The sequence below is a fragment of the Schistocerca americana genome, chromosome 2 (genome assembly GCF_021461395.2).
Source record: "Schistocerca americana isolate TAMUIC-IGC-003095 chromosome 2, iqSchAmer2.1, whole genome shotgun sequence".
Taxonomy (NCBI): Eukaryota; Metazoa; Arthropoda; class Insecta; order Orthoptera; family Acrididae; genus Schistocerca; species Schistocerca americana.
This window is the reverse complement of record NC_060120.1, coordinates 534,531,615-534,558,666: the sequence shown is the minus strand read 5'-3', so window position 1 is coordinate 534,558,666 and position 27,052 is coordinate 534,531,615. Positions and strand designations below refer to the sequence as shown.

General features: G+C 40.7%; 1 protein-coding gene across 1 annotated transcript in view; it reads left to right on the top strand.

The window, feature by feature from the left end:
- The window catches only part of LOC124594151, a 1,388,778-nt gene that overhangs the window by 1,349,357 nt on the left and 12,369 nt on the right, over positions 1–27,052 (top strand). Inside the window, exon 5 of the mRNA XM_047132507.1 lies at positions 17,970–18,217. Within this exon, the coding sequence (XP_046988463.1) occupies positions 17,970–18,217 (248 nt within the window). The remainder of the gene's footprint in view (positions 1–17,969; positions 18,218–27,052) is intronic.

Below are 27,052 nucleotides of genomic sequence, written 5' to 3'. Positions count from 1 at the left end.
CAACGAAGTCATTGCTCGTTATCTTCATGTACGACTGTGCGGAAATGTAGTGTTTCCCCGACTTGTACTCTTTTTTTCGGTAAAAAAGCGCAGACACTTTAAGCGAGAGAGGGCTTTTGCGTCAACTCACGGGACCCTGACTTCTAGAGGTCCCTGCCCGAAAGGCGAGTCGCGGACTCAGCACGCTACAAGCAGCAAAAGGAGAGGATAAGTTGTTAGTACCTGGGCCAGCTATCCTGGCTTCGATCTTTCACGACAGCATCCAACGTTACGCCAGATTACCCCTCAGACAGTTATTGTCTCTCGAAAACTTCAAACAGCTCATTTTAAATACGCCTACGCTACTACTAGAAGTAATACACCATGTTTTTAACACATTGAAAGGTGGCTACACCGAGCCACAGCGCCAGAGATTGCGCCAAAGAGTATTATTCAGCCGCCTCCACTGGCAGTTCTTGTCGAGAAGTCGTGGTGGAGAGTGCTTGTCGAGATGTGGCAGTAGTCAGTGCTTGTGGAGTAGTAGTAGTGAGTCGGTGTTGAGATGTTGTAGTAGGGAGTGCTTGTTCCATGTTTGATGCAGTTTTGATGGGCTAGACAGCAGATGTTGTTCAAATGGAGATATTGTAATGATCAGAGTGCTTTTCGTCAATATATATGAAGGTAAAAAAAAATCCCTTTTCTTTTTATTATTCAATGTCTTAAATAATGCGTCATTACAGGTTCAGTCAACAAAGCATCTGGCTTGTGTTCTTGTATTAGAGTGTAATTCTGGTTTCCTTACGCAATTATAGTATTTCTTGTCTTATTGAAGAAGAACCGTGCCAGATGTGTACGTTGAATCACACTTCCACACACAGAACAATTACACTTGTGTTTTGGTTTCGTAGGTTTTATAGTTGCTGGGGACTTAATTAATTAATTGTGTTAACGAAAATTTTCTTTCATTCTTTGTTGTTATTCTATGCAGTCAGATTGCGTACAAATACTAGTCAGGGCCAACCGTTTACGAGACTTCGTAATCGGACAGACAGCTACTAAAAAATTAAAATTATTTGAATAATATATAATTAAGCCCCCATGCACGTGGCGACCGCTGCTTCGGATCGTCCCTTGGAATTCTTCTGATTGTATAAATAGCAGACAGTAGTATTGTTGTAGTAATTCGTAGTTTAGTAATTGTAGTCTATATTGCATGTGTAGATTTGGTAATTGTCATTCTTCTAATGGTATTTTTTTTTTTCAGAATTTAATTTTTGTTGTCTTGTCTACGGGTTTGACAATTTAGTGCAATTATTTCAATGGTTCGTTAATCGTGTTTGAGGGAAGCATTTCGTGTGAATGATATTGTTGGAGATAAAGTCTCATTGTGTGTAATTTTCCTATAGTGACGAGTTTTGTATATTTTGTAAATGATTACGCGATTGATGAAAAAGGCAAAAATGATGAATAGTCAGAATAACGAAAGTGTTGATATGGCGAACTCGCCAACACAGGAGAACAGGATGATGAATAATGAAGTGGAAAACAATTTAATAAGTTGGGAAAATGGTCCGGAAACAGTTCAAAATTTTTCACAATCAAAAAATTTTCAGGATACGAGATTAACGACAGAAGATATGGGGCAGTTGATGAGTGCAATATTAAATTTGGGATCTGAATTAAAAACACGGTTAGACTCACTAGACTCACAAATAGGTACAATTAAAACAGAGATGGGAACTTTGGCAACACGTTTAGAAACTGATATGGGAACAATGGAAACACGGTTAGACTCACTGGGATCACAGTTGGGATCACAAATAGGAACAATTAAAACCGAGATGGAAACAATGGAAACACAGTTAGACTCACGAATAGGGACATGTTTCAAAAACATGAAAGATGAATCAAAGAAAGAAATTAGAGAAGAAGTACAACCGATTTTGAATGCTCACAATAATAGTTTAATTTCAACAGAAATTAGACAAAAGGAACAGGATAGAGAACAGGAAGAAAGAGATCGCACGATAGTACAAAAATTTTCAGAGTTAAATTTACAACGTGCACACGATAAGGAGGAAATAATTGAGAGAATCGAGGAATCCGTACCAAATGACAGATCAAATAACCTAACACAACAGTATGAACAGTTAACTACTAAATGTGACAATACCGAAACCCGAGTCGCGACACTTACGGAAGACGTAAATAAACAGAAAGAACAAATAGGTGACTTATCGGAAAGACTTGAGGAGATTTCAGATAAATTGACAAGTCTTAGCGTAAATGGGGACAGAGATTCAGATGATACAGCACCATTGCAATTTGCAGAAACCGAAGAGTACCAGAACATAAATAAGCATGTTGAAAAACAGGGAAAATTTAATGAACGCGTTAAAAGGGAATTTGAGGCATTACAAAAGCAAGTCAAACAAAAGAAGGCGAAATCGTAGGAAAAGACAGCAAAAGAAATTTAGAATCACAGATAGCAGAGGGGTTTGAAGAAAGTAATTTATTTCATTTACGAGAAGCAACAAGAGAGCGCCAGGCGCGCGAACTTGACAATAATCGACATTCGGACTGGGACAGACGCGGTAGGTCTTTGTCGCCACGAGGCGAAAACTTTGACTATAAACACTTTTTGACTGTTCGGAAATTTAAGATCTTTCGCAATTCTAAGAATGACATACATCCATGTGCATGGTTAGATCAATTTACGTACGCACTTCCAACAAATTGGCCACTAAGTCACAAACTGGAATTTATGTGCGGCTATTAAAGTCCTCAGGGGATTCACTACACTAAGTGAATATGTGCCGTAGCGTCCACACAGCCCCGAGCTGTAGTGGTACTATTTCCCTTTTAGTTTTCTGCACCGCTGCCTACTCTTCTACTATTCTTTGCATCTATCAAAACAACTCTTCGACTATCAATCTATCTAGAGAATCGGTAAAGAATAACCGGATATGGCCATTTTACCCAAAAGTGATTTCGGAAATTACCGTTTGGACTTACTATATCTTCTGCAGCATTCATTCGTAGTTTAAACGAAATTTTACCCGTTTATCTTCGTGACAATATTACTTCATATGTTGACGATATTCTTATTGCTAAACGTTCTTGGAGTGAGTATAACAAAATTTTGGATTCATTATTACGTATTTTTGCAAGAGTTGGCATTACAGTGAACTTGGAAAAATCTGAATTTGATCGTTCTCAGGTGAAATTTCTCGGTCACATTATTTCTACAGAAGGTATTCTTCCTGATCCAGAGAAACTAGACGCTATTCGTAATTATGCTGTTCCTACCACAAAACGTGATGTTCGTAGTTTCCTTGGTGTCTGTAATTTTCTTAGACGCTTTGTTAGATTGGACGACTTGGCCACACCTCGTTTATGCGAACTATCTGGAAAGAATTCTAATTGGTATTGGGATGAGGAAGCTCAGTCAGAATTTGAACAACTTCGTGATGCTTTAGTTGCTGCTCCACTTCTTTCACATCCGGATTTATCTAAAGATTTTTGTTTGGCGACGGACTCATCATACAAAGGCCTAGGGGCACATTTATTTCAAGAGATAGACGAAAACGGCGTTGTAGTACAGAAGACTATTGCATTTGGAAGTCGTGTTCTCTCTAAATCAGAAAAGAATTATTCGATTACGGAACTTGAAGCTTTGGCTGTTGTTTGGGCTTTCACAAAATTTCGGACATTTTTGTTTGGCAGACATACTAAGGTTTACACCAATCATCGTGCTCTGGAACTTCTTATGTCAACAAAATTAGCTCATGGCAGATTGTCATGATGGGCGCTGTATCTACAGGAATTTGATTTTAGTATTGTTTACATACAGGGTTCTTCAAATATTATTGCTGATGCTTTATCACGTGCACCTATGGGTTTGAAACAAAGTGCTGAGGAGGACTGCAAAGAAAACAATTATTGTTTGATGTATATTCAAGGTGTTGCGTTTAAGAATTTTATTTCGTCTTCGCTCCAGGACATCGCTAAGGAGCAAAATAAGGATCCAATCTGGAAAAACATTAAGGAGAAGTGGAGGAGAAAGGAAAGCGTAGCGATTAGACAGCATTATTTAGTTCGTAATGATATTCTATTTAAACGAAAATCGGTCGACAACTCTGTTTGGTTAGTTTGTATTCCAGATGAGTGGGTTAATAAATTGATTTGGTACACACATTTCAGTTATGCACACTTTGGTCCCAGAAAATGCTTTCATAAATTATGAGAAAATTGCTACTTCAGTAATATGGAAAAACGTATTCGATCTGTTCTTGCTAAATGCAAATTATGTCAGAAGGCTAAGCCGCCAACTATTTCTCACAGAGCACCGTTGTTTCCTATCATTCCAGCGAAATTAAAGAACATGGCTGCAGTCGATTTGTTCGGTCCAGTGGTTCGTTCTACTAATGGTTTTGCGTACATTTTAGTAGCAGTGGAACTGACATCAAAATATGTGTGTTTTACACCTTTACGCAAAGCAACAGCTCGTTCAGTATCTAATGCTTTCATCACACATTTTCTTAAAGAAGTGGGTCATGTTGATAAGGTTATATCAGATAATGGATCACAGTTTCGCTCTAAAATTTGGCTTCGTACTCTAAGGCGTCGTAAGATCAAACCAATTTCCATTTCACTTTTTCACCCTCAATCTAACGCTTCAGAGAGATGGATGAAGGAAATCAATAAATTGTGTCGTCTTTATTGTCATCAGAATCACAGAACGTGGGATCAGTATCTTCATATTTTTCAAAACATTCTGAATGAACTCCCTAATGATTCAACTTCTTTACCGCCTATATTAATATTAAAAAATAAAACACCGACAAATCGCATTTCTGAAATCGTTCCTTTTCCGCCTACACGGAAACTGCGGAATTCTGAAGTTGTCAACCTGGCTCTGCAAAATATTGCATCTGCAGCTGCTAGAAGAGAGAAATCAGCTACACATCCTGGTCGTTTAAAAATTTTGTCAGTTGGTCAGAAGGTGTTAATTAAGTCTCACCGTTTGTCGCACAAAGGAAAAGGGTTGTGTCGCAAATTTTTTCTGCTTTATAACGGTCCATATAGAATCCGCAAAATTATTCATGATAACACTGTCGAACTAGAAACTCTTAAATCTCGGCGCTCTAAGGGAATACATCATATATCTAACGTTGAAATTTTTGTGGAATGACATACTTTCGAGAAACCAACAGTTATACGTAAACATGCAGAGAATACAAGGATACCGCGCTGTGTTTTGGCGGCGGCACATACTCAAAGCAACAGTCAAGTCTGCGCGCCGCACAAGGCAGTCGTTGACCGCAAACAATTACTTCCTACGTCACGCGCCTACAGCTGATCGAGCGCTCGGTGCAAATGCACTGACAGCCGTAAACAAATACACAGTCTAATTTCTCCGACTAAATTCAGTATAAAGCTATAGTGACTTGATGAATTATGTTATTAACGTTCAGTATTTTTCAGGATACGGTTGTATAAAATATTTAATAACTTCAGGTAAATTCTGAGCGTGTCCGACGTTAAGACGACTTGCTATGGAGAAATTTCAGGAAGAATGTAATTTCGAAGAAAAAAGTAATAAACTAAAAAGGGTAACTATTAATTGAGTTTATTTTTCAGGTAACATAATTCCACTTAGGTACGTACTTTAGACGTAATTTGCTGCTCGCGATTACGTGATTCATACTTTGTGCTAATTTCATGTTCTATGAATTTACTTGTGAAGCGACGTGCTTGCGTACATTAACTGATTTTGACAATGATTGATTAATGAACAGGGTTGTTACTTGTGTATATTATGCATCGCTTGGCTGCACTGCTTTTTCACTGACGTCATATTTTTTTTTATTATGTGCCTGCTGTGCTTATTTATTTAAATTATAATTGTCACCTGATTAGTTGTGCTGATATGTATGTAGGTTATACTTTGTGATTTATCTGCTTGCGCCTTCATGTTTACTTATTAAGATTACATACGAACATTTATTTGCTTATGCTGATATGATGCTAATGACCTGTTTATTACGTAAGATATATGTTTGCTGCTGTGCGTGTGGATTGCATATTTATACATTTCTGTTTGTTGTCATAACTACTCTTTAATTTGGTATATAGAAATGCTGATATACTGTGTACAAACATAGAGTTTAGGTCACACTATGGTATTAATTATAGATTGTTTGCTTGGCAGAGCCTCGTTGTAGGAATTGTGCTGCATCCACTTGTTGACATACTGTTCTCTACTGGTATATTTACTCGCTATTGCATATTTTTGCTTACGCTCAGTGCCTGATATTTTTAAGACAAGAAAATGAACTGCTATAATTCGACGAACGACATTAGTACATGAAACTTTATAGAAGCCACATGAGCTGGAGGTTTTATCGAAGCTGTATAAATTTATGCTAATAGGAAGGAAGCTAACGACATGACATACCAACACTAGGGTTAGACCATTGACTGTTATTACACTGCATTCTTCGTGAGCAATTCAAATGGGAAGTGACACTTGACACAAGAAATACTCCACATGTATGTTTCTGTTTTGCTATTATTCTTGAAGTGGTGTACACACTGTGAAATATTATGATCGTTCACACTCCGTAATCGTACTTAATTACTGAGAGTTATTCGAACTAAAGTCTGTTAGAGGTCATGTATGCATTTCTTTTATTTAATGATGGACAAGGTAACCAAAATGTATCTTATAATTCATAATGAGTAGAAGATTTGGGTCAGATGGATTACACAGAGGTTGTGTGTGGACACTGTGTCTTCGGATTGCATGGGATGATGAATTGAAGTTTGCACTAGGATTTTATCTGTACTTGTTCGAGGAGACTGACTAGAGGAAAGAGTTGTTTTGGAAGTGAAATGATATTGGTAATAAGGTTTATATGTATTGACGTATTGAAGAGGTATTATTGAGGTATTGAGATTGTGTGAAGTTGATGGTTATTGGAGTTTTGGTAGACAAGAGGTAAGGCAAAATGATATTGATGATAAGGTTTATATGTATCGACGTAAGAAGTATTATTGAAGTATTGAGATTATCTGATGCTGATGATTATTGGAGTTTTGGTGGATAAGAGGTAAAGTAAGTGAGGAGCATATTTTTTTGTTGGTTTATATGGAACAAGGAGGGTGAAGATGGCAGACTAGAACACTCAAGTAGAAGGAAGATTGTCTACACACACACTTTGTTAAATCACTAAGCAGTATATACTTTTTTTTGGAGAGAGGAAGTATTTGCATATCTTGGCACACTGACAGTTGTTCAGCAACCGTACATTTGATTTGGCTTGGCAAATATTGGTCTTGACATGATGACTATGACGTTGACTAACTATTATTGACTGTTATACATTGCTGCCACTACTACTTGATACACATGATGAACATCAAATTTTGACAGAATTGCATTTACACAGTAGCACTAATGTGGACGAAAGATGAGTGAGTGTGTTTTGTGTTTTTCCCCTTCCTAATCCCAGATAATTGGTACCGACCTATCTCCTAAATATTATTTTACTTGTTTGTTGTGGCTTGCACTGACACCCATAAATATTATAGGTTTACTGATATTTGTGTATTTGTAATATTTAATATGACAATTTATCTGATATCATTTGTGTGTTTATTATAATTTGTATGTTTAGTGTGAGAGCATTGATGATAATTTTGTAAAAGCAATTGTGTGTGCATTCAAACTGTTGTTCACACCTGCACCTGTTCAACATTGATGTGTGATACTTAGAAATGTTTAATTTCTGCTGATAAACTGTGTGATTAGTGATAGTGAATATTATGGTCTGTTACTTGCACTTTTTCTACATGATTGGTGCCACTAGGACATGTTTAATTTCTGCTGATAAGCTCTGATGAACAGTGTGATTAGTGATAGTGAATATTGTGGACTGCTGTCTGCACCTGTTCAACATTGCTGGGTGCAACTGATGGAACTGCTTCTATTGAAATGATGTCACTTGTTGGTGTCTGCACCTGTTCAACATTACTGGGTGCCACTGATGGACTGCATCTATTGAAATAATGTCACTTTTTGGTGTCTGCACCTGTTCAACATTACTGGGTGCCACTGTTGGAACTGCTCAACCAGTGAAGAGATGTCACTTGTTGCTGTCTGCACCTGTCAACATTACTGGGTGTCACTAATGGAACTGCTTCTACTGAAATGATGTCACTTGTTGGTGTCTGCACCTGTTCAACATTGCTAGGTGCCACTAATGGACTGATTCTACTGAAATAATCTCACTTGTTGGTGTCTGCCCCTTTTCAACATTACTGGGTGCCACTGATGGACTGCTTATACTGAGATGTCACTTGTTGCTGTCTGCACCTGTCAACATTACTGGGTGTCACTAATGGAACTGCTTCTACTGAAATGATGTCACTTGTTGGTGTCTGCACCTGTTCAACATTGCTGGGTGCCACTGTTGGAACTGCTTCTACTGAGATGATGTCACTTGTTGGTGTCTGCACCTGTTCAACATTGCTAGGTGCCACTAATGGACTGATTCTACTGAAATAATCTCACTTGTTGGTGTCTGCCCCTTTTCAACATTACTGGGTGCCACTGATGGACTGCTTATACTGAGATGTCACTTGTTGCTGTCTGCACCTGTCAACATTACTGGGTGTCACTAATGGAACTGCTTCTACTGAAATGATGTCACTTGTTGGTGTCTGCAACTGTTCAACATTGCTGGGTGCCACTGATGGACTGCATCTATTGAAATAATGTCACTTGTTGGTGTCTGCACCTGTTCAACATTGCTGGGTGCCACTAATGGAACTGCTTCTGCTGAAAGATGTCACTTGTTGGTGTCTGCACCTGTTCAACATTGCTGGGTGCCACTGATGGAACTGCTTCTACTAAAATGATGTCACTTGTTGGTATTTGCACCTGTTGACCATTGCTGGGTGCTACTGCTCGAACTATCAACTACTTGTTTTTTTGAATCATTGAAAGCATTTTATGTGGACATTTGTATAAACTGATTTTTTGTGTATTGTGTAAACTATTATGTAAAGTCACATGTATGAAAGAATTTGTATTGCTTACTGTATTTTATATATTAGGTTATTGAAAGGTCAGTGCAAAGCCAAAGTTTTATCTAATTATGTGATATTTACGTATTAATATTATCTTTTATTTTTGTCTGTATATTTGTGGACGAATTTGGTGGTATTTTCACCACAAATGCTGGCAAAAATACCATCAAATTCTGGCCCGTGGAGGATGGGCATATGAAAGGTAGCTACACTGAGCCACAGCGCCAGAGATTGCGCCAAAGAGTATTATTCAGCCGCCTCCACTGGCAGTTCTTGTCGAGAAGTCGTGGTGGAGAGTGCTTGTCGAGATGTGGCAGTAGTCAGTGCTTGTGGAGTAGTAGTAGTGAGTCGGTGTTGAGATGTTGTAGTAGGGAGTGCTTGTTCCATGTTTAATGCAGTTTTGATGGGCTAGACAGCAGATGTTGTTCGAATGGAGATATTGTTATGATCAGAGTGCTTTTCGCCAATATATATGAAGGTAAAAAAAATTCCCTTTTCTTTTTATTATTTCAATGTCTTAAATAATGCGTCATTACAGGTTCAGTCAACAAAGCATCTGGCTTGTGTTCTTGTATTAGAGTGTAATTCTGGTTTCCTTACGCAATTATAGTATTTCTATTTTTTTTAATTACTTCAGTATAAATGGTATTTAAAATTTCTTGTCTTATTGAAGAAGAACCGTGCCAGATGTGTACGTTGAATCACACTTCCACACACAGAACAATTACACTTGTGTTTTGGTTTCGTAGGCTTTATAGTTGCTGGGGACTTAATTAATTAATTGTGTTAACGAAAATTTTCTTTCATTCTTTGTTGTTATTCTATGCAGTCAGATTGCGTACAAATACTAGTCAGGGCCAACCGTTTACGAGACTTCGTAATCGGACAGACAGCTACTAAAAAAATTAAAAACTATTTGCATTGCATTCATTAATATTTAATTAAGCCCCCATGCAACATGCATTTCGTTCCATTGCTTTAGAACATCATTACTGTGTTCATATCTGTTTTCTGTTTACATCTGTAAATGTGTAGTGCTGCTAGTGGAAGCAGGCCTAAATGAGCAGTGTTGAAGGTAGGAATCCATCACAAACCACTAAATATTTTGCGAGTAGCATAAATTAAATGAACTTCCTCTGCACCTTGAAGTACTTGCCTCGGAGCTACAATGTGACTAGGAGGGGACAACTAGCCCTACTTCACTGGCCAGAGAAACGTATCAACGACTGAAAGCAGACCACTAGAAGGTGGTACAAACGTGCCGAAACCTATCTTGTCGTGTGCATTTCAGAAAATGTATCACATGGTTAATACTTTCTAAAGTCAAGATCACATAAATATTTCTTTATTTGCAACAACCGGTTTCGATAGGTCTTCAAGATTTTTTGTTATGGAACGTGTTCATTTTGAGTTGGAACCTCGCGTCAACATGTCATATTAGTGGCTAAAACTCAGAAACTTTTGTCATGATACGTGTTTATTTCGAGTTGAAACCTCACTTCAAGTTGTCATATTAGTAGCTAAAATGAAGAAATTAACATGAAAACTCGGCGTGAGATACCAATTCAAAATGAACGAGTTCTATAACAAATATTTTTGAAGACCTGAAGATGACAGCAAAGTCTGTCGAAACCGGGGTTGTTGTAAATAAAGAAACATTTATGAGTTCTTGCATTTAGGCAGTTTTTCCATCTAAAACAGGCCACACCTTCTGATTTCGAAACATAAGAAAATTCAATCTAATATATTGCGATTTAGGCTGTGGTACGATAAAATTGTTTAGACGTTATGGTTATTCCAAATAACTTAATGTACGATTTGCGAAACGTTGAAATGGTAATTAGAAAACAGATAATACGGGATTAGAGTTGATTACAGTGAACGAAATATAATCGCTACTCTCTATTGTGATAATGTTGTGGTTTCTAAGTCCGCGAGTCCGTGATAACCGTTTCAACAGAGCGCCTTTGATGGGTCTCCAATGACGCATGGGAACACTTAAGATGTTGTAGAAAAGTGAATAACTCAGCCACCTGGCGCGGTAGACTGAAGCGCTGTTATCATTTCTGATAGCATCTGTTCTGTCCTGCGAGCACTCAGAACGCAAATGTTTTCTTAGGAAATTACTAACAGAAGTAGTAATAGCAGTAATAGTGTTAGTATACCACTTTAACGGGGACTTTAGACGTGTGGTGCTACAGTTTAAGAACAAGAATCGTAAATCTCACACACTGGCATTTGGATACTGACAGGTCTAGGTGGCAAGATGGCCTTACGGTATGAACTATCTCGGCTCTTTCCTGAACGAGTTTAGGGAAACCACGGAAAAACTCAATCAGGATGGCTAGATAGGGATTGGAGTCTCTATTATTTCCAAATACACGACCAGTCTGTTGGAAAGAGAACAACCTCGTCAGATTTCTCCCTAAGATGCAATACATTTTTTTTATTTTATTATTTTTTTTATGCGGGGTAACCCATGAGAAATTGTACATTTTCAACCGGACGTCCTGGTAAGGTATAGATGTGTTCTTGCTATCTACCGCACCTAGTAGGACCCACATAGTATACCATTCAATTCAGTATGGAACGTCGGCCGATGCAGTTGCTTATTGAGGCAATGGTTGAGTTCTGTCGTGTGCAAAGCTTTGCGGCTGTCCAGTTCGCAGTGCGCCGTACAGGAGGCCGCCATTCACTTGTTCCAGACGGAAGGACAACACCCAGGTCGATAAAACAATGGCTGCGAGACGAATTCTGTAACCAGTGTGAGGCAGAAGGTACCCGAAATGATCGAACACTGGAAAACATCCGACGAATACGTGCAGGTCTGCAACGAAGAGCAAAGCGGTCTGTCCTTCACCATTTCAGAATATTGCAAATCTCTGGCACATCTTTGCACAGGTTTGCGAAACAGGACTTAAAATTTTCATCCTTATAAGCTACAAGCGGCTCAACACTTACGCCCGGGAGATAAAGTGAGTACGCGCAATTCCAGCGCAACATGACGGAACGCAATTGATCAGGATTTCTGACGAATCTTGTGATGTATGATGAGGTAAACTATCGCCGGAATGGGTTTATCAATAAAGCAATGTTCTAATTTTCTTGGACTCAAACTCGCATAGTCTGGTGTAATATTGGACTGCCCGTTTGAATCGTTGTGCCCATAATAATAAGAGGGACAACAGCGGCCGGCCAGTGAGTACCAATTCCGAGCGGTATTAACCATTTCATCATTCCACAGCTGCAAGGGTATTGCCAACTAAGTACAATATGGTTTCATCAATATGGGGCTAATCCCATACAGCCCATGATTCAATGAGTACAATAAGGTTCCACTTTCCGCATCGATTACACTCACGATTCAAAGATTTCCCATAGTAGACGAGATCACCTGATCTTTCAGTCCGTCATTTCTTTATGGGCCGTCGTCTCAGAATAAAATTTTATGGCGACTACACAGTACTGACGAGTCTGGAAGTCGCAATCCGGCAAGTGATAGAGGTCATTCCACAAGAAATGATACAGAACGTAGTGAGAATCTTCCGCGAACGTCTTCAGCAATGAGTGTATAGGTTAGTAACGGGTATAAGCGCAGATATTTTTGTATGTGGTACCTTAACATATTATCATATCAGTACGTTGGTTGCTTTTCCACGGCAATAACAATCTTCCTACAAATATGTCACAGATTTACGACCAGGTGTGTTCTGCATGGTAGTAACTGCACCACTAAGTGGACTACGACTGTCAGTATAGACTAACCGCTTTGTGTTCACGCATCCATACTTCAACACGCGATCTGCTGCCCAGGGGAAAATAAGCATTAATGAGTTGCTCTTGCCGTACATACTTGAAGGTACTAAACAGTCTAAAAATATACGACTCGTAATAGTTATAATTATTAATCTGCAAATGATGTAAATACTGATGTAAAGTTGTTCAGCATACCATCCTCAGTTATCAACACAAATTTCTAAACTTGTACCCGTTACACATCGTATTTGTCTAAATATATACTAAACCTCACAATTAGCAAATGAAAATGTACTGCTTCCCGCGGGGCAATCTGCAAATTCTTCCAAATCTGTTATTTCAAAACGTGCTACACTGTTCACTAATCACTGCAGACATTATACCCACACTAGTTTACAATGTACTTGTAAAAAGCTCATGCGACACTGTTGATTCATTTCTCAACAGCAATCAATGCATACACAACATGCACTACAAACATGTTGTCAGTTTACACCAGGACCATGACGGCGGTTTTCAGTTCCCATTTTTTTGAACCGCAACTTATCATTTACTTGCCTGCAAAACTGAGTCAGCATCCCTTCATAATAAGTGAGATGTTGAGCTCAGAAAGAGCATAAGATGTTCATGTTATCAACTGCAGAGCTTTAGTGTATAATTTTTTGGAAAAGAAGGTTATAGTGCGCAAGTACGTTGTGAAGCAAGAGAGCTGTATCATTACTATTATTTATTTGTGTAACATTTTCCATCAAATCCATGCTCTGAGTCATCTAAACAACCCTTCACTGTATTGAACATGTTGCTTAACAGGTACTTTTTAACTGCTTTTTTTTAACAAAAAATCATGTTTTAGTAATCTGTCTAATCTCTTTAACAGATAAACAATGGATTCGGATGGAATAATATGGAATGCCATTGCTCAGAGGCCATTTTCGATTCGATATCTCCACGAAGTATTGCTTTTGGACTTGCGATATTGTTTTATTGTCCTGGCGGTGTGATCGATTGCTTGCATCAATACGACAGCAAGCCGAAAAGTTCTTCGTCTGGTAAAAATATGTCATAGATAGCGACGAAATTTGGTTTTGGTATGTTGATACACGTTCTGTATTCAAGTAAGTCAAGTGTCAACTTGATCTGCGTAATAGTTTTGTTTGCATAGAGTTTTAAAATATTTACCTATGTGTGTTTTGTTTAAATTGGAATATTGAGTTGTCACAAAAGGCAATGTTGTGGATGGTTCATCGATAAAAGAAAATCATCCAAAACTGATTTATTTTCAACAGCTTCTAAATGGGTGGATGAATCCAAACATGGCCATGCTTTTTGTTGAAGACGACCCACCTGAAGGACGTCCCTAGCTGCAACCAGTGAAATCAGCACGCATTACATTGTAGGAGTTCTGTGCGATAAGTGATTAAGTGTGTATGAAACAGCTGACACTGTAGAAGAAATGTGCTGTCCAGTTTTGATATCGTTAGTATATAACTTCGAAATGAATTTACCAGTATGCCTTCAGAGCCTAATAGCCTTAACTGCCATGCACAACACGCCACGTTCCTTCTGTAGCGAGCCGTTGACACTGACACCTCTAGTCTTCCTAAAAAGTAAATTCTGGCAGGCTAAGACGACGCTCTGAATTTCATCTCACCGCTAAGCAGGCCTATAATGCAATTTTAAGTTCTGTTGTATATTACGGCACATGTTATTTAATTGTTAGGGGGGACATTACATAAATGCAACAAAGTTAAAGTGAATGAATTGGCCTCCAAAACAGATACAAGGGTATTCATAAGTACCTCAAGAATTTCAGAAGACGACTATGCTAAAACGACAAGATAATCAGAAAACAGACAGAAGTCAGTGGGTAGAGCATCTCTCCAAGTTAGTAACTCACATTACAGATCCTCAATAGGGCATCGTTCGTGACGCAACGTCAATACATGTGTGCAGTTTAGTGAAGTCGCTGCTGCTGCCTGTGTTTTTTGAGTAACTACCGCTTTGAAAAAAAAAAAAAAGTAGACTTTTCTTAGCAATTTTAGTTTTACGTGAAATTCTGTACTTTAATCTACATTTCTACAGAATTCACAGCGATATTAAGGCACTTATCATATCATATTTTGGGCGCTCGATAAGTAATGAAACACATTTTGTCCTGAAAGTAGGTTGGTTTATTCAGGATTTCAACTGCATATTATTCTGCACTCTTTTTGCTACGAAACCCTATGTTTCAACATATTCTCTGTACAATGCGACAGCCTTATGTCACCTTAATGGGATGATCTGTATGCCCACATGGTACCACTCTACTGCTCGACGTTGGAGCCAACGTCTTGCTGCATCAATAAACTCCCCACGATCTGCATACTGATTTTTGCAGAGTGCATCATCCTTCATTGTGCCAAAGAGGTGGAATTTGGAAGATATGAGATCGAGGCTGTGGTGTGGATGAGGAAGAAGACCCTAGTGAAGTTTTGTGACCACTATCAACAGAGTCGTCATCCGGTTGTACAGTGAGGTGTTTTATTGTGATCCTCCGATCCCTTGAATGAGAGTGTCCACACGCTCCAACATTTGTAGGAGCCACAGCTGTGTGAGGCCAGCCAGCATGTGAGAGACTAGACAGATTTGCACGGACTCGTTGTGATGATGGTAGGTGCCTCACCCAACGACACACTGAGCTTTTGTTCACTGCCAGGTCTCTGTAGACTTCTGCAAGCGCCTATGAATGTCTCTGATGCTCTAGTTTTCCGCCAAAAGAAACTCAATGGCAGCTCTCCACTTGAAAGTCACCTCCATTGTCGATGTTACTTTGAAGGCTATGTATAGCGCCACCACCTATTGGAACTTCATGAACCTGTAAGAACTGAAGCAGTAATATTCCAGGGTGTTCCACAACAAATTCCTCATTTTTCAACCTAAACTGGCTGAGGAAAAACGTGTTGCATTACTTACTGAATGCATCTCATACAACCAGCTTTTGAATACCATCCTCATAGAAATCCGCCATCAGATTAGTCAACCATTGCAACATGGCCATTTTTGCAACTTCATCGTCGGCATAATGCTGACCAACCCAGATGATTCTTCAAATTCAGGAACATGTGGTAGTCACTGGACGCTAGATCGGCACTGTACGGAGGGTGATCAAATCGTCAGTAATGACTGAAGGTCGCCCATTTCCTTCCTCATCACGCGTATTCTTACGGCCATCTTTAAAGCTCTCACACCATTCTGATCATAATGTTTTCTCCATATACTTCACTGATCTGACAACGAATTTCAGCCGCTTTCACGATTTTAGCACTAAGAAAATGAATCACAGCACGCATTTCACAGTCGGCGGGATGACTCTGTAATGGCGTCTCTGGCTTGCTAAAAGGGCGCGGTACACAGCATGCATGCGCCGCTGCAGAGGCGGAATTTCAAAACGGTACTTACGTTAAAACCCCGCCTCGTACTTGTGAGGGTGATTTCGTAAATCTGGTAAATTTCCATGCACCTTCATGCTGGTGAGCTTGATTATTAGATGGCTCGTACAAAGAATTTCGACAGTGTACAGCATACAGTTCATTGTTGACAGCCATCTGAATTGGTGTGTCGACTGCAATTGAAAATGGAGAAAACCGAGTTTCGTGCTGTTATTAAACATTCTCATTTGAAGAGTTGGTCTGACGCACAAATCAAAACAAAATTAGATTAATTTCACACAGACTCTGCACCATGGTTGTATACAATTTACTTTTGGGTTAATTAATTTAAAAGTTGTCGGACTAGCACCAAAGATGAGGTAAGGTGATGTCCACTGGTTTTTGGGTTTCCGAAGGAATAATCCTCATAGATTACCTGGAAAAAGATAGAACCACAACAGGAACCTATTACCCTTCAATGTTGGGTCGTTTGAAACTTGTGTTGGCTGACGAAGGACCAAGGTTTACACGCACAGAAGTGCTCTTCCACCAAGATAGTGCACCATCCCACACATTAGCGATAACAATGGCGAAAGTGCTTGGACTGGGCTTTGAATAGGTTCCTCATCAACGCTATTCCATGTGACTTCTTCTTGATCAAATTGGTTCAAATGGCTCTGAGCACTATGGGACTTAACATCTGAGGTCGTCAGTTCCCTAGAACTTAGAACTACTGAAACCTAACTAACCTAACGACGTAACACACATCCATGCCCGAGGCAGGATTCGAACCTGCGACCGCAGCGGTCGCGCGGCTCCAGACTGAAGCGCCTAGAACCGCTCGGCCACCCCGGCTGGCACTTCTTCTTGTCCCCTAACTTGAAACTTTGGCTTGCTGACCATCAAATAAGGAAGTGATAGTAGCAGTCAACAAGTGTTTTGCTTAGCTTGACAGAATTTCTTTTTCTGAAGGGATGAAAAAGCTGGAGGATCGCTGCACCAAGCGTATATCCTTCGGAAGAGATTATGTCGGGAAGTGAGGTGAGTTGTTTACGAAACAATTTTTTTCTTGCATTTTTACCAGAGGTATCAAACCCTCCCTCGTATGAATAAACGTGGTTCAGTGATATTACGGTATATTGATAATTTTTACTTATGGACCGTCTGACAGCAACTGAATAAAACATAATTTTAGTGCCATACGCGTTTCGCCTTTATTTTCTGCAAGGCTTCATCAGTGGCCTGAAATATGTACATATGTTAGCTATTTAATTTACATTTTTGTCACTGTACCTGTAGGTTATAAACCGTTCTGGTGGTTTGTATTTCCTATTAAGTAGTAATGTTTTGAACTGTACTTACAGGCTGCGTGGACAATTTCTTACATATTACGCTCCTGTTGCATTTTTGGTGGTGTTCTTATGAATGCAAATTTGCGGTTTTCCCCCCATTCCACAGCACTATGAACTGAACGCTTGTTTCAATGCAATGTTTTGGTTTCTGTTGCTGACTGTCAAATGCATTGCATTGAAACAAGCGTTCAGTTCATAGTGCTGTGGAATGGGGGGAAAAAACCAGGGACATTCAGCTGAGTTGTAGATTCCAGGACTTCGTTCGTGGTTGCTGAGGCCTTCAAACTGTTGCAGTTTTCGCAAATCGTGGACCAGCCGTAAGGGAAAGCCGGGCGGCAGCCGCTGAGTGACCTGTGGCACGGTGTGTGTGTTGCAGGAGTGACGATGATCGGCGCGATGCCCGCGGTGGCGGTGCGCCACGAACGGCGCAAGCAGGAGAAGCGCGCCGGCGGGGGCGGCGGGGGCGGGCGCCGGCCGAGCCAGCTGCAGCTGCAGCTCGCCGCCCTCAAGGGCCGCGGCTCGCCGCCGTCGCGCGCCACCTCGCCCTCGCCCTCGCCGCAGAGTCCGCCCAGCGTGCGGCAGCTCGACGACCCCTTCTCCAGGGAGATCTACGTCTGCGGCAAGGTCTCCTGACATCCACTTTCCTAACAACATTTTATTTGCACCCTAAGACCAAAAACAAAAAACACGACGCACTACGAAGGAATTATTTGAATGGGACCAAAATCAGTAGATGTGATGTACACGTACAAACTAAAAAATGATTACAAAATGTTCAAATGTGTGTGAAATCTTATGGGACTTAACTGCTAAGGTTATCAGTCCCTAAGCGTACACACTACTTAACCGAAATTATCCTAAGGGCAAACACACACACCCATGCCCGCGAGAGGACTCGAACCTCCGCCGGGATCAGCTGCACAGTCCATGACTGCAGCGCCTTAGACCGCTCGGCTAATCGCGTGCAGCAAATGATTACAATTTCAGAAAAATTGGATGATTTATTGAAGAGAAAGGTCTTTACAAATTGAGCATGTCAGTAACACATTGTTTCACCTGTTGTCCTCATGTAAGCATTTATTTGGCTTCGCATTGATTAGTAGAGTTGTTGGACGTCCTCCTGAGGAATGTCGTATTAAATTCTATCCAAATTGCGCGTAAGATCGTCAAAATGCCGTCTTCGGCCTGGAATATCATTGACTAGAGTAGAATTGTCTTCAGTGGTGAGTCCCCCTTCGACATCAACTCCGATGACCAGCTAAGGCATACCTAGAGTAGGGCTTCCCAACGTGTGGTCCGCGGCTCTTTCTAGGGGGTCCGCGGCCACCCTTCACCAAATCGTGTAAAATAATGAGTAAAATTATTGAATAAAAATGTGAAAATAAAATTCATCACTATTTCTTTTTTTTTTTTTTTCGTGTGAAGGACATGTGTACTTTTACTTCAGGTCGTATTCCCAAGCAACCTTTGCAGTTCCTAAGTGAGAACGCGTACACAGTTTAGTGCCGGAGAATGCGGCTTCTCTGATCGACTGTTTCGCAACAATACGGGGGTCGTTTGTGCGCCGGCTCACGGCGGTAGATGCGCTGAAACCTTTTACGCAAGCGCGGATTCTACTGAAAAACGTTAGAGTATACTGCACTAAATAACTGTATGGACTATAGTCAAATGTGTGCTGGCTTAGATTTGATCCCACTGAACCCTCTCAAATTTCATCAACATTATATTACTGCGAATCGTCCAGAACTGGTGATTTACGAACAATTGAGGCAGATTATTCCTGTCGATTTACATATCCATTACATTACAATGTCTGATCAAAGATAGCAGCAAACATGCATTGTCAGACATAAAACTATAATGGTGACGTGTTATGGCCCTACTCCCAAAGCACTGTTGGAAACTAAAGGTAGCCGCTTTCACCCACCAAAGGTGGAACTTCCCTGTAAAGCATATCTACGTCACAGCCCTCCACGGTGCTACTGTCTACCATAAAATCTATGAGCATTATGACAAGCCCCAGTAAATTCTAAAAACCTATACTAAACTTGTGTTGCATTGTGTGCGTCCAAATAGAACGGCCAACAGGAAATGTAAAAAGTAACGCCGCTAGTTCGAATATGCTGGTGGCTGCTTTCAAATGGTTCAAACGGTTCTGAGCACTATGGATCTTAACATCTGAGGCCATCAGTCCCCTAGAACTTAGAACTACTTAAACCTAACTAACCTAAGGCCATCACATACATCCATGCCCGAGGCAGGATTCGAACCTGCGACCGTAGCGGTCGCGCTCTTCCAGACTGAATTGTCTAGAACCTCTCAGTCACATTGGCCGCCCGTTGTTTCCACTCAAAAAACTTTAAAGTAATGCTAAAGAGCATATGAATAAAGAGAATGGCTCATTGGCGTTGGCGAAGCACTTCAGGAGCGAGCAGCATTCGTAGTGTAACATCACAGATAGCATGTGGCTATTGCACTTTGTAGACAAAGGGTGGTTGTTGTCAAATTTAGAGAAAGTGGAGAGATTTTGCTCTTTAAGAAAGGACAGAAGTGTTCAAAAGGTTTTTCTGGTCCCAATTTAGCGATGTCCTCCTTGCGAGGCTCCTGTGTCGCTTTAATAGAGTGAAACCACAGTGCAAAGCTAGATAATGCTACTCTAACACTCACAAGATACGCAAACAGATTAGAAAATTGGAAATTTATGCCCTGATATTCAATACAGACGATAATTAAACTGCTGCCGCTAGCTTCCAATTAGCAGCAAGAAATAAAACGATTAAACAACATGATCTAAACAAAATTGTTAAGGCTTTCGTGGCCACTTGTTGATAAACTGCCTTTTGGCTTCTGTCTCGGGTTCTTCGGCCGACGTTCTACACCTGGAAAGTGTTCTGAGGAGCAATGGGTACTCCACAAGCCATATTAGAAGTGTAACAGAGCCCAACACTCGGCGATGTAAGGAATCAGAAAAAGAAATGTCGGGTACGGCCTTTCTGCCATGCATTCCCAGAGTGACGGACAGAATCGGCCGTATATTTCGCAAACACGGCGTAAAGACGATTTTCAAACCGACAAGGAAGATCAAAGAGTGTCTTAGATCGGCAAAGGAGAAAAGGGACCCACTTGCAATGTCGGGAATATACGGTATACCATGCACATGAGGAAAAGCTTATGTCGGAATGACTGGATGATCAATCAACACCAGGATAAAAGAACATAAGCAACACTGCAGGCTCGGGCTGGTGGAGAAATCGGCCGTGGCCGATCACGCACTGAGTGAGACCGACCACGTAATAACATTCGCCGACACGGAAGTTCTGGCTGTAGAGAAGCACTATCACACGCGCTTGTTCAGAGAAGCTGTAGAAATACAAAAACACGCGAACAGTTTCAACAAGAAAGAGGAAACACTCAAGGTAAACGGATCCTGGCTTCCTGTACTGCAGCGAAAGACCGTCGCAGGTAGCAAGAGGATAACCGCACCGGAAATGACCGCGGAGAAGCCCTCGGACGTTGGCGCGCCAGGTACACATATAGTCTGTGGCCACGAGCTCGGCTCCAGCTCACCGGCAGTGGAGGGTGAAGCTTTGACAAAGCCAGCCACTCGTGCTGGCGAAACGTCAGTAAAATCATTAGATGAACGTCGGCCGAAGAACCCGAGACAAAAGCCAATAGGCAGTTTGTCATGATCTAATCAAACTATTTAGGCGAAGTCTGCTGACTACTGCTTACGCCAAAGACGAGTACTATATTACAAAGTCGGACTTCATGACCCTAAAAATATTACTAAACACTACGCAACACAGATAGTTGGTAAGAAACCACGTAAATTAAGTTATGTGTACAAACAAGGTATAGCTGCTATTGACAGTGTTCGCTGTCTTGTACAGGATTGCTAATAACTCCAAACAGCATACAACAAACTCCATTCTTCATAAATGTTGTGTAAATATTGTCTTTATAAAGCATAATTTTTTAAAATCGTTTAGCTGCAGTAATATGAGCTTGGAGATGCTGAATTCTAGAAACAATAGTATTAGGTGGATTTTGGAAACTTCACCTGACCGTTTGGAGTTTTTTTACGAAACATACTATACCACATTGCCTATAAGTTAAGAACTCAAGTTTCATAAAAAGTTTTTATTTGAGAAATTTTTTAACTCTGTCCATTTATGTTATACTACTACAAACTTTGGGGTTATTACCAGCCTATCATTAATTCTTCTTCTTCTCGTATAGGGTATCTCCTGACCACGCTATTTCAACTGTAAAGTATGTTTCACTTTCGTTGCGCCTGGGCTTTAACATAGCCCAGTATTCCCACATTCACTTCTTGTGCTGTTCCTTCCTCACTTCAGCCAAGCTTTTAGTTTTGTGGGGGAAAAGGGGGGGGGGGGGTCAAGGTGCTGTCTCCGTTTGAGCGGAATGTGTTTATGGCTATCCTCCCATGTTATTACCACTTCTTGCAGGTCTTTTTCTATCTCTGTGAGTCACATTTCTCTGGTTTTCTTATGGGGAAAGTAATGGAAGATACGATTGCTAAACCATGCAGGACTCATATAAGCAACTGATCCATAGAAAATAATTCTCTTCCTGCAAATGGTGTCTGCGATCTTTTCTAGATGTTTCTGAATTCACCATTTTCTTTGATTGGACATAGGATTTTCCTCAGGATTTGTCATTCTCATAGTCACAATTTCTCAGTGAGACCTTTTCTATCCATAGCAAGGCATTCTGAACTGTTGAGAGTACAGTTTGAATTATTATATCTGTGATTTTCGTAAAATAACTTCAAAGATAAAAAGCTTTTCTGCCTTCGTTATTCTGTGCTAGTTGTCTTCAGTTATTTTTCCAATTTAATAAAACCAACTAACATTTTATGAGTGTTATTTAAGGGTGAGACACTGAAAATTCATCATGAAGCATATAGGACCTCAGGTAGTATTACTGTGTAGTATCATTGTACCTTGGCGTTAACTGATACTGATTTGTTCTTGTAGACGCTTTTGGTTATCAGTAGTTGATGTGCTGTTTCCATTTTCCTGATCCATCAAGCAAAGGTTTCTTTCTCAAACGTGTTTGACTCCGTCCTCCCTCCTTGATATTAAACTTCTCTGTCCATCTGATTTCCCCTTCTTGTAGTGCTGGTACTCTGGGAACTGACTTCAGTTTTTTCGAAGGGTATGTTGAGCTCCCAGCCTTGGCTACTTGTGTCTTCAGTTCATTGATTTGTTCTGCAGCTGTGTCTAGTGACTCAGAAGACATTCTGAGGTCATCTGCAGAGGTCAGGCAGTCAACTGTTAAATTCATGTTTCTACAGCCAATTCCAAATCCATTTTCAACACCTTTGTCACTCATATCTTTACGCAACTCGCGAATCACTTTCTCGTGTACAAAGTTAAAAAGTAGAGGTGGGTAGCGTCCATATTCTTGGCTGACTACTGACTTGATTTCAAAAGCATCTAAAATCTCTGCTTGTAAACTTAACTTTGGTGGTAATGTCACTAAGATCCTTTCCTTTGGTCTGTTATCTAAGCCAGTTTCTTTCAGGATTTCGAGAAGAATGATAAGCCGTTTTTAAATTATTGTCACTATGAATTTCTTACTTCTACGTTTCATATAAGAGATAACACATTTCATGCATAAGATCCACGATCTGTTTGGCACATGAACATCCTTTCCTGAATCCTCCTTGGTATTCTTCCAGCTGTAAGTCCAGCTGTTTTTTTGTATCTGAAGTTCATACATATATACCCAGCGGTCATAAGCCTTGCAGACCACGTGCTGCTTCAAAAAACTGCCTCCATTCCTCTCTGTTTCATACTGGGTTCCTTCAGGGCTACCAGGTCCTTCACCAGATTGTCCATCCAATGCTGCCTCGGTAGTCCTATGGGGCACCTGGTGTTTGCCCCAAGTGCTTTCTTCACCCGTCTTTCTGCTGGCATATGGAATAAATGGTCTGCACACTGGACACTTTTGCTCTTCTGCTTCTGTAGTATTGTTGGCTGTTGCATCAAGAGGTAGAGTTCCTCATTCTCCTCTTTCGCCATTCTTCCATATCTAAGATCAGTCCCCCATATCTTCCTAATTACTCTTCTTTCTAATATAAATAGTTCTTCCTTTTCTCGCTTAGTCTTGTTCCAGCTTTCTGAACTGTACATGACGGCTGGGCATGTCAGTGTGTTATATACCTGTATTTTCATCTTAGTAGTCGCTGATATTGATTCTAAGCTGAGCATCTCCCTGAGAAAATACATGCATTTCATTCCCACAACTTTGCTTTCCTTGATGTCCATTTCTATATTGTTGCTGCTGGTAAACCAAGACCTCAAGTATTTAATGTGGTGAGCTATCTTGAACTTCACGCCATTTATCTCAAGAAATTCTTACTACTCTGGTCTTCTTCCTAACTGCACGACCTCCATTTTGTCTTGTCTCACCTTTAGCCCAACCTTTTGCTCTAAAGGTCCCTTTTCTGGCACATTTCTTTCAATTCATGGTTATACTGGCTTAGCAGGGCTATATCAACACCATATGCCAAACAATTGAAATTACCATCCATCTGTAAACCAGCCCATTCCTGTTGCCTACATTCTCATATTACTTTCTCTAAGGCGAACTGAACAGCATCCCTTTGTCTGATACCTGCCTCACTGACGTGACGCCGGCCGGTGTGGCTGTGCGGTTCTAGGCGCTTCAGTCTGGAACCGCGTGACCGCTACGGTCGCAGGTTCGAATCCTGCCTCGGGCATGGATTTGTGTGTTGTGACTCATCAGAAATGCGTTGGTGCCCTTAAGCCATCATTACGAATTTTCACCATTCTCACTCACTTCTCAAGGATTCTGAAGTCAAGAAGTGCATTGTATAGGATATTCCTGTGGATGCTGTCACATGCCATGTGCATGTTGAAAATCGACGAAGAGACTGAAGTTCTTTCAAAAGAAGTCAGTAGGTTATTAACAGAAGAGAACAGCCACGATGATTGTTTATATCCACTCTGTGACCTTTCTTATGAAGTGGATGAATCAATGTGGAAGGCTGTCCACATGATCATGGAAGTTTCTGTGTCGCAGATGTTGCAGATTATCACAGTTTATCATTAACCTTGGTTCCTGCATCCTTACACATTCTGGCAATTATTGAATGTTCCTTTTGTATCTCGTTATTGTCTAGTGAATGTTTAATTTGTTCTCTTGTTAGAGATGATGAATCATGCTGGGCAAGTGTGCTGTTTTCGAACGTGAAAACTGATTTTGAAGCCCCACAACTGAGGAGGAAGTCGAAAAAAAATTGCCTGGATACGAAAGTTATAAAATGATATTATAGACTCGTCTTCAGAAGCTAGCACATGTACATGAGTATGTTCTGCATGATTAGCATATGAACCATGTCAGCCAGCAGCTTCAAGGTCAACATCAGTAGCACAGCGCAGCACCACCTACTGGTAAAATGTGCCTGTGGCTCTCATTATCACTATAAACCAAAGGTAATGGAACAGTGTGACTTGAGCACTCATTCTGCATGCCTTGCGCATATATGAGTAACTGTACTGTCAAGTCAGTGATTTTGAAAGAGGGCGCATGATTGGTATGAGTGAATGTGATGCATCCATCCAGGAAATTGCTGCTTATGTGGGATGAAGTGTTTTGGTAGTACAATGGATGTGTGCATAATGGTTCAAGGAAGGTCACTGAACATGATGAGATGGACCAAGTTGTGCCACCCAGGCCACCCCACAAGGAGATTGATACCTCATCCAAATGGCATTGCAGAACACATCTGCATCCTCCTTGGCTCTGGTGCAATGATGGAACAGTGTAACACATCGTAGATGCCTTTTGCCCTGGCCTGCCAGATCACCAGCCTTGTCGCCAATTGAAAATGTCTGGGATATGCTGACATAATGGGTGCAGTGCTGTGACCCTGTGCCTACTAGGCAACAGGAGACATGCTGGGCAGAGGTGACTGAAATGCTAATCATTTCCGCAGAACATAGTAATTTACATGTCCTGTGAATATGAATGTCCTAACACTAGTCATTCAAGGTGTTCTGTTTTTTCAGAACATGAATGTATTAAGAAGTACTAGCTTGAAACCCTATGGAACGACATGTCCACAGTTAGAGTTACCACTTAACACATCATGGGTCATGCAAGATGTAAGCTAATTTACAACTTACTCTGAAGTGATATAGTTGCCAAGAGAAAATGGTTATTATACACAAATCATATTCAATTTTACTGGAAATAAAACATTAATCCCATATCAAATCTTTTATTCATTAAAGATATGGTTTGCGGGATGGCTTGTGCTATAAAGAAAAGTACGTAGCTGCTGGAATACTTAACTTTAATCCACAATTGGTGACATTGGTCTTGTTACTGTACATGCTTCATTAGATACACAGCAAAGGATAAATGGCGCCTTGCTAGGTCGTAGCAATGGACATAGCTGAAGGCTATGCTAACTATCGTCTCGGCAAATGAGAGCGTAATTCTCAGTGAACCTTTCCTAGCAACGTCGGCTGTACAACTGGGGCGAGTGCCAGGACGTCTCTCTAGACCTGCCGTGTGGTGGCGCTTGGTCTGCAATTACTGACAGTGGCGACACGCAGGTCCGTCGTATACTAGCGGACCATGGCCGATTTAAAAGGCTACCACCTAGCAAGTGTGGTGTCTGGCGGTGACACCACAGCTTGCTTTCTTGTTCTTTGTGGCGGGAGGGAGGTGCAGATGGGTGAGGAGACCCATCATTTTTGGGCAGCAGGTGCCCCAACTGATCTAAATGCACCACTGAGTTTGAAAGTTATTGTACAAATCCTTTGCATGGTATGTCTTAAGATGTGAAATGAGTCACTTAATGAGCTATTATGTGTCCACTGCATTTGATTGTAAACCCATTGTCACATATCATGTTTGTCTGTATATGATGCTTGAGTGGAAAACCACAGTCAAAACTTAACATATGTGGAACTGCCTCAGTCATTGTGCTTGACATGTAAACTGCTGACTATTCACCTTTCAACGGCTGTAGGAAGCATTGCAGACAGGTGGCTTTCAGACAGCCCTGGCGAGCATTAGCACCAGACTCATTTCCACCTCATATAGCTATTGTCTACAATTCAAGTGGTTACTACTCTGAATTTTGTCAGGAGATCACAGTAATGTGTGTAACAAAAGATGGAATTAACAAAATGCATTTTTCTGCAGAAATCAGCACAGTGAGATAAATAACAGTTTTGTTAGCAGCCAGCCGGAGTGGCCGTGAGGTTCTAGGCGCTTCAGTTTGGAACCGCGTGACCGCTACGGTCGCAGGTTCAAATCCTGCCTCGGGCATGGATGTGTGTGATGTCCTTAGGTTAGTTAGGTTTAAGTAGTTCTAAGTTCTAGGGGACTGATGACCTCAGATGTGAAGTGCCATAGTGCTCAGAGCCATTTGAACCATGTTTTTTTGTTAGC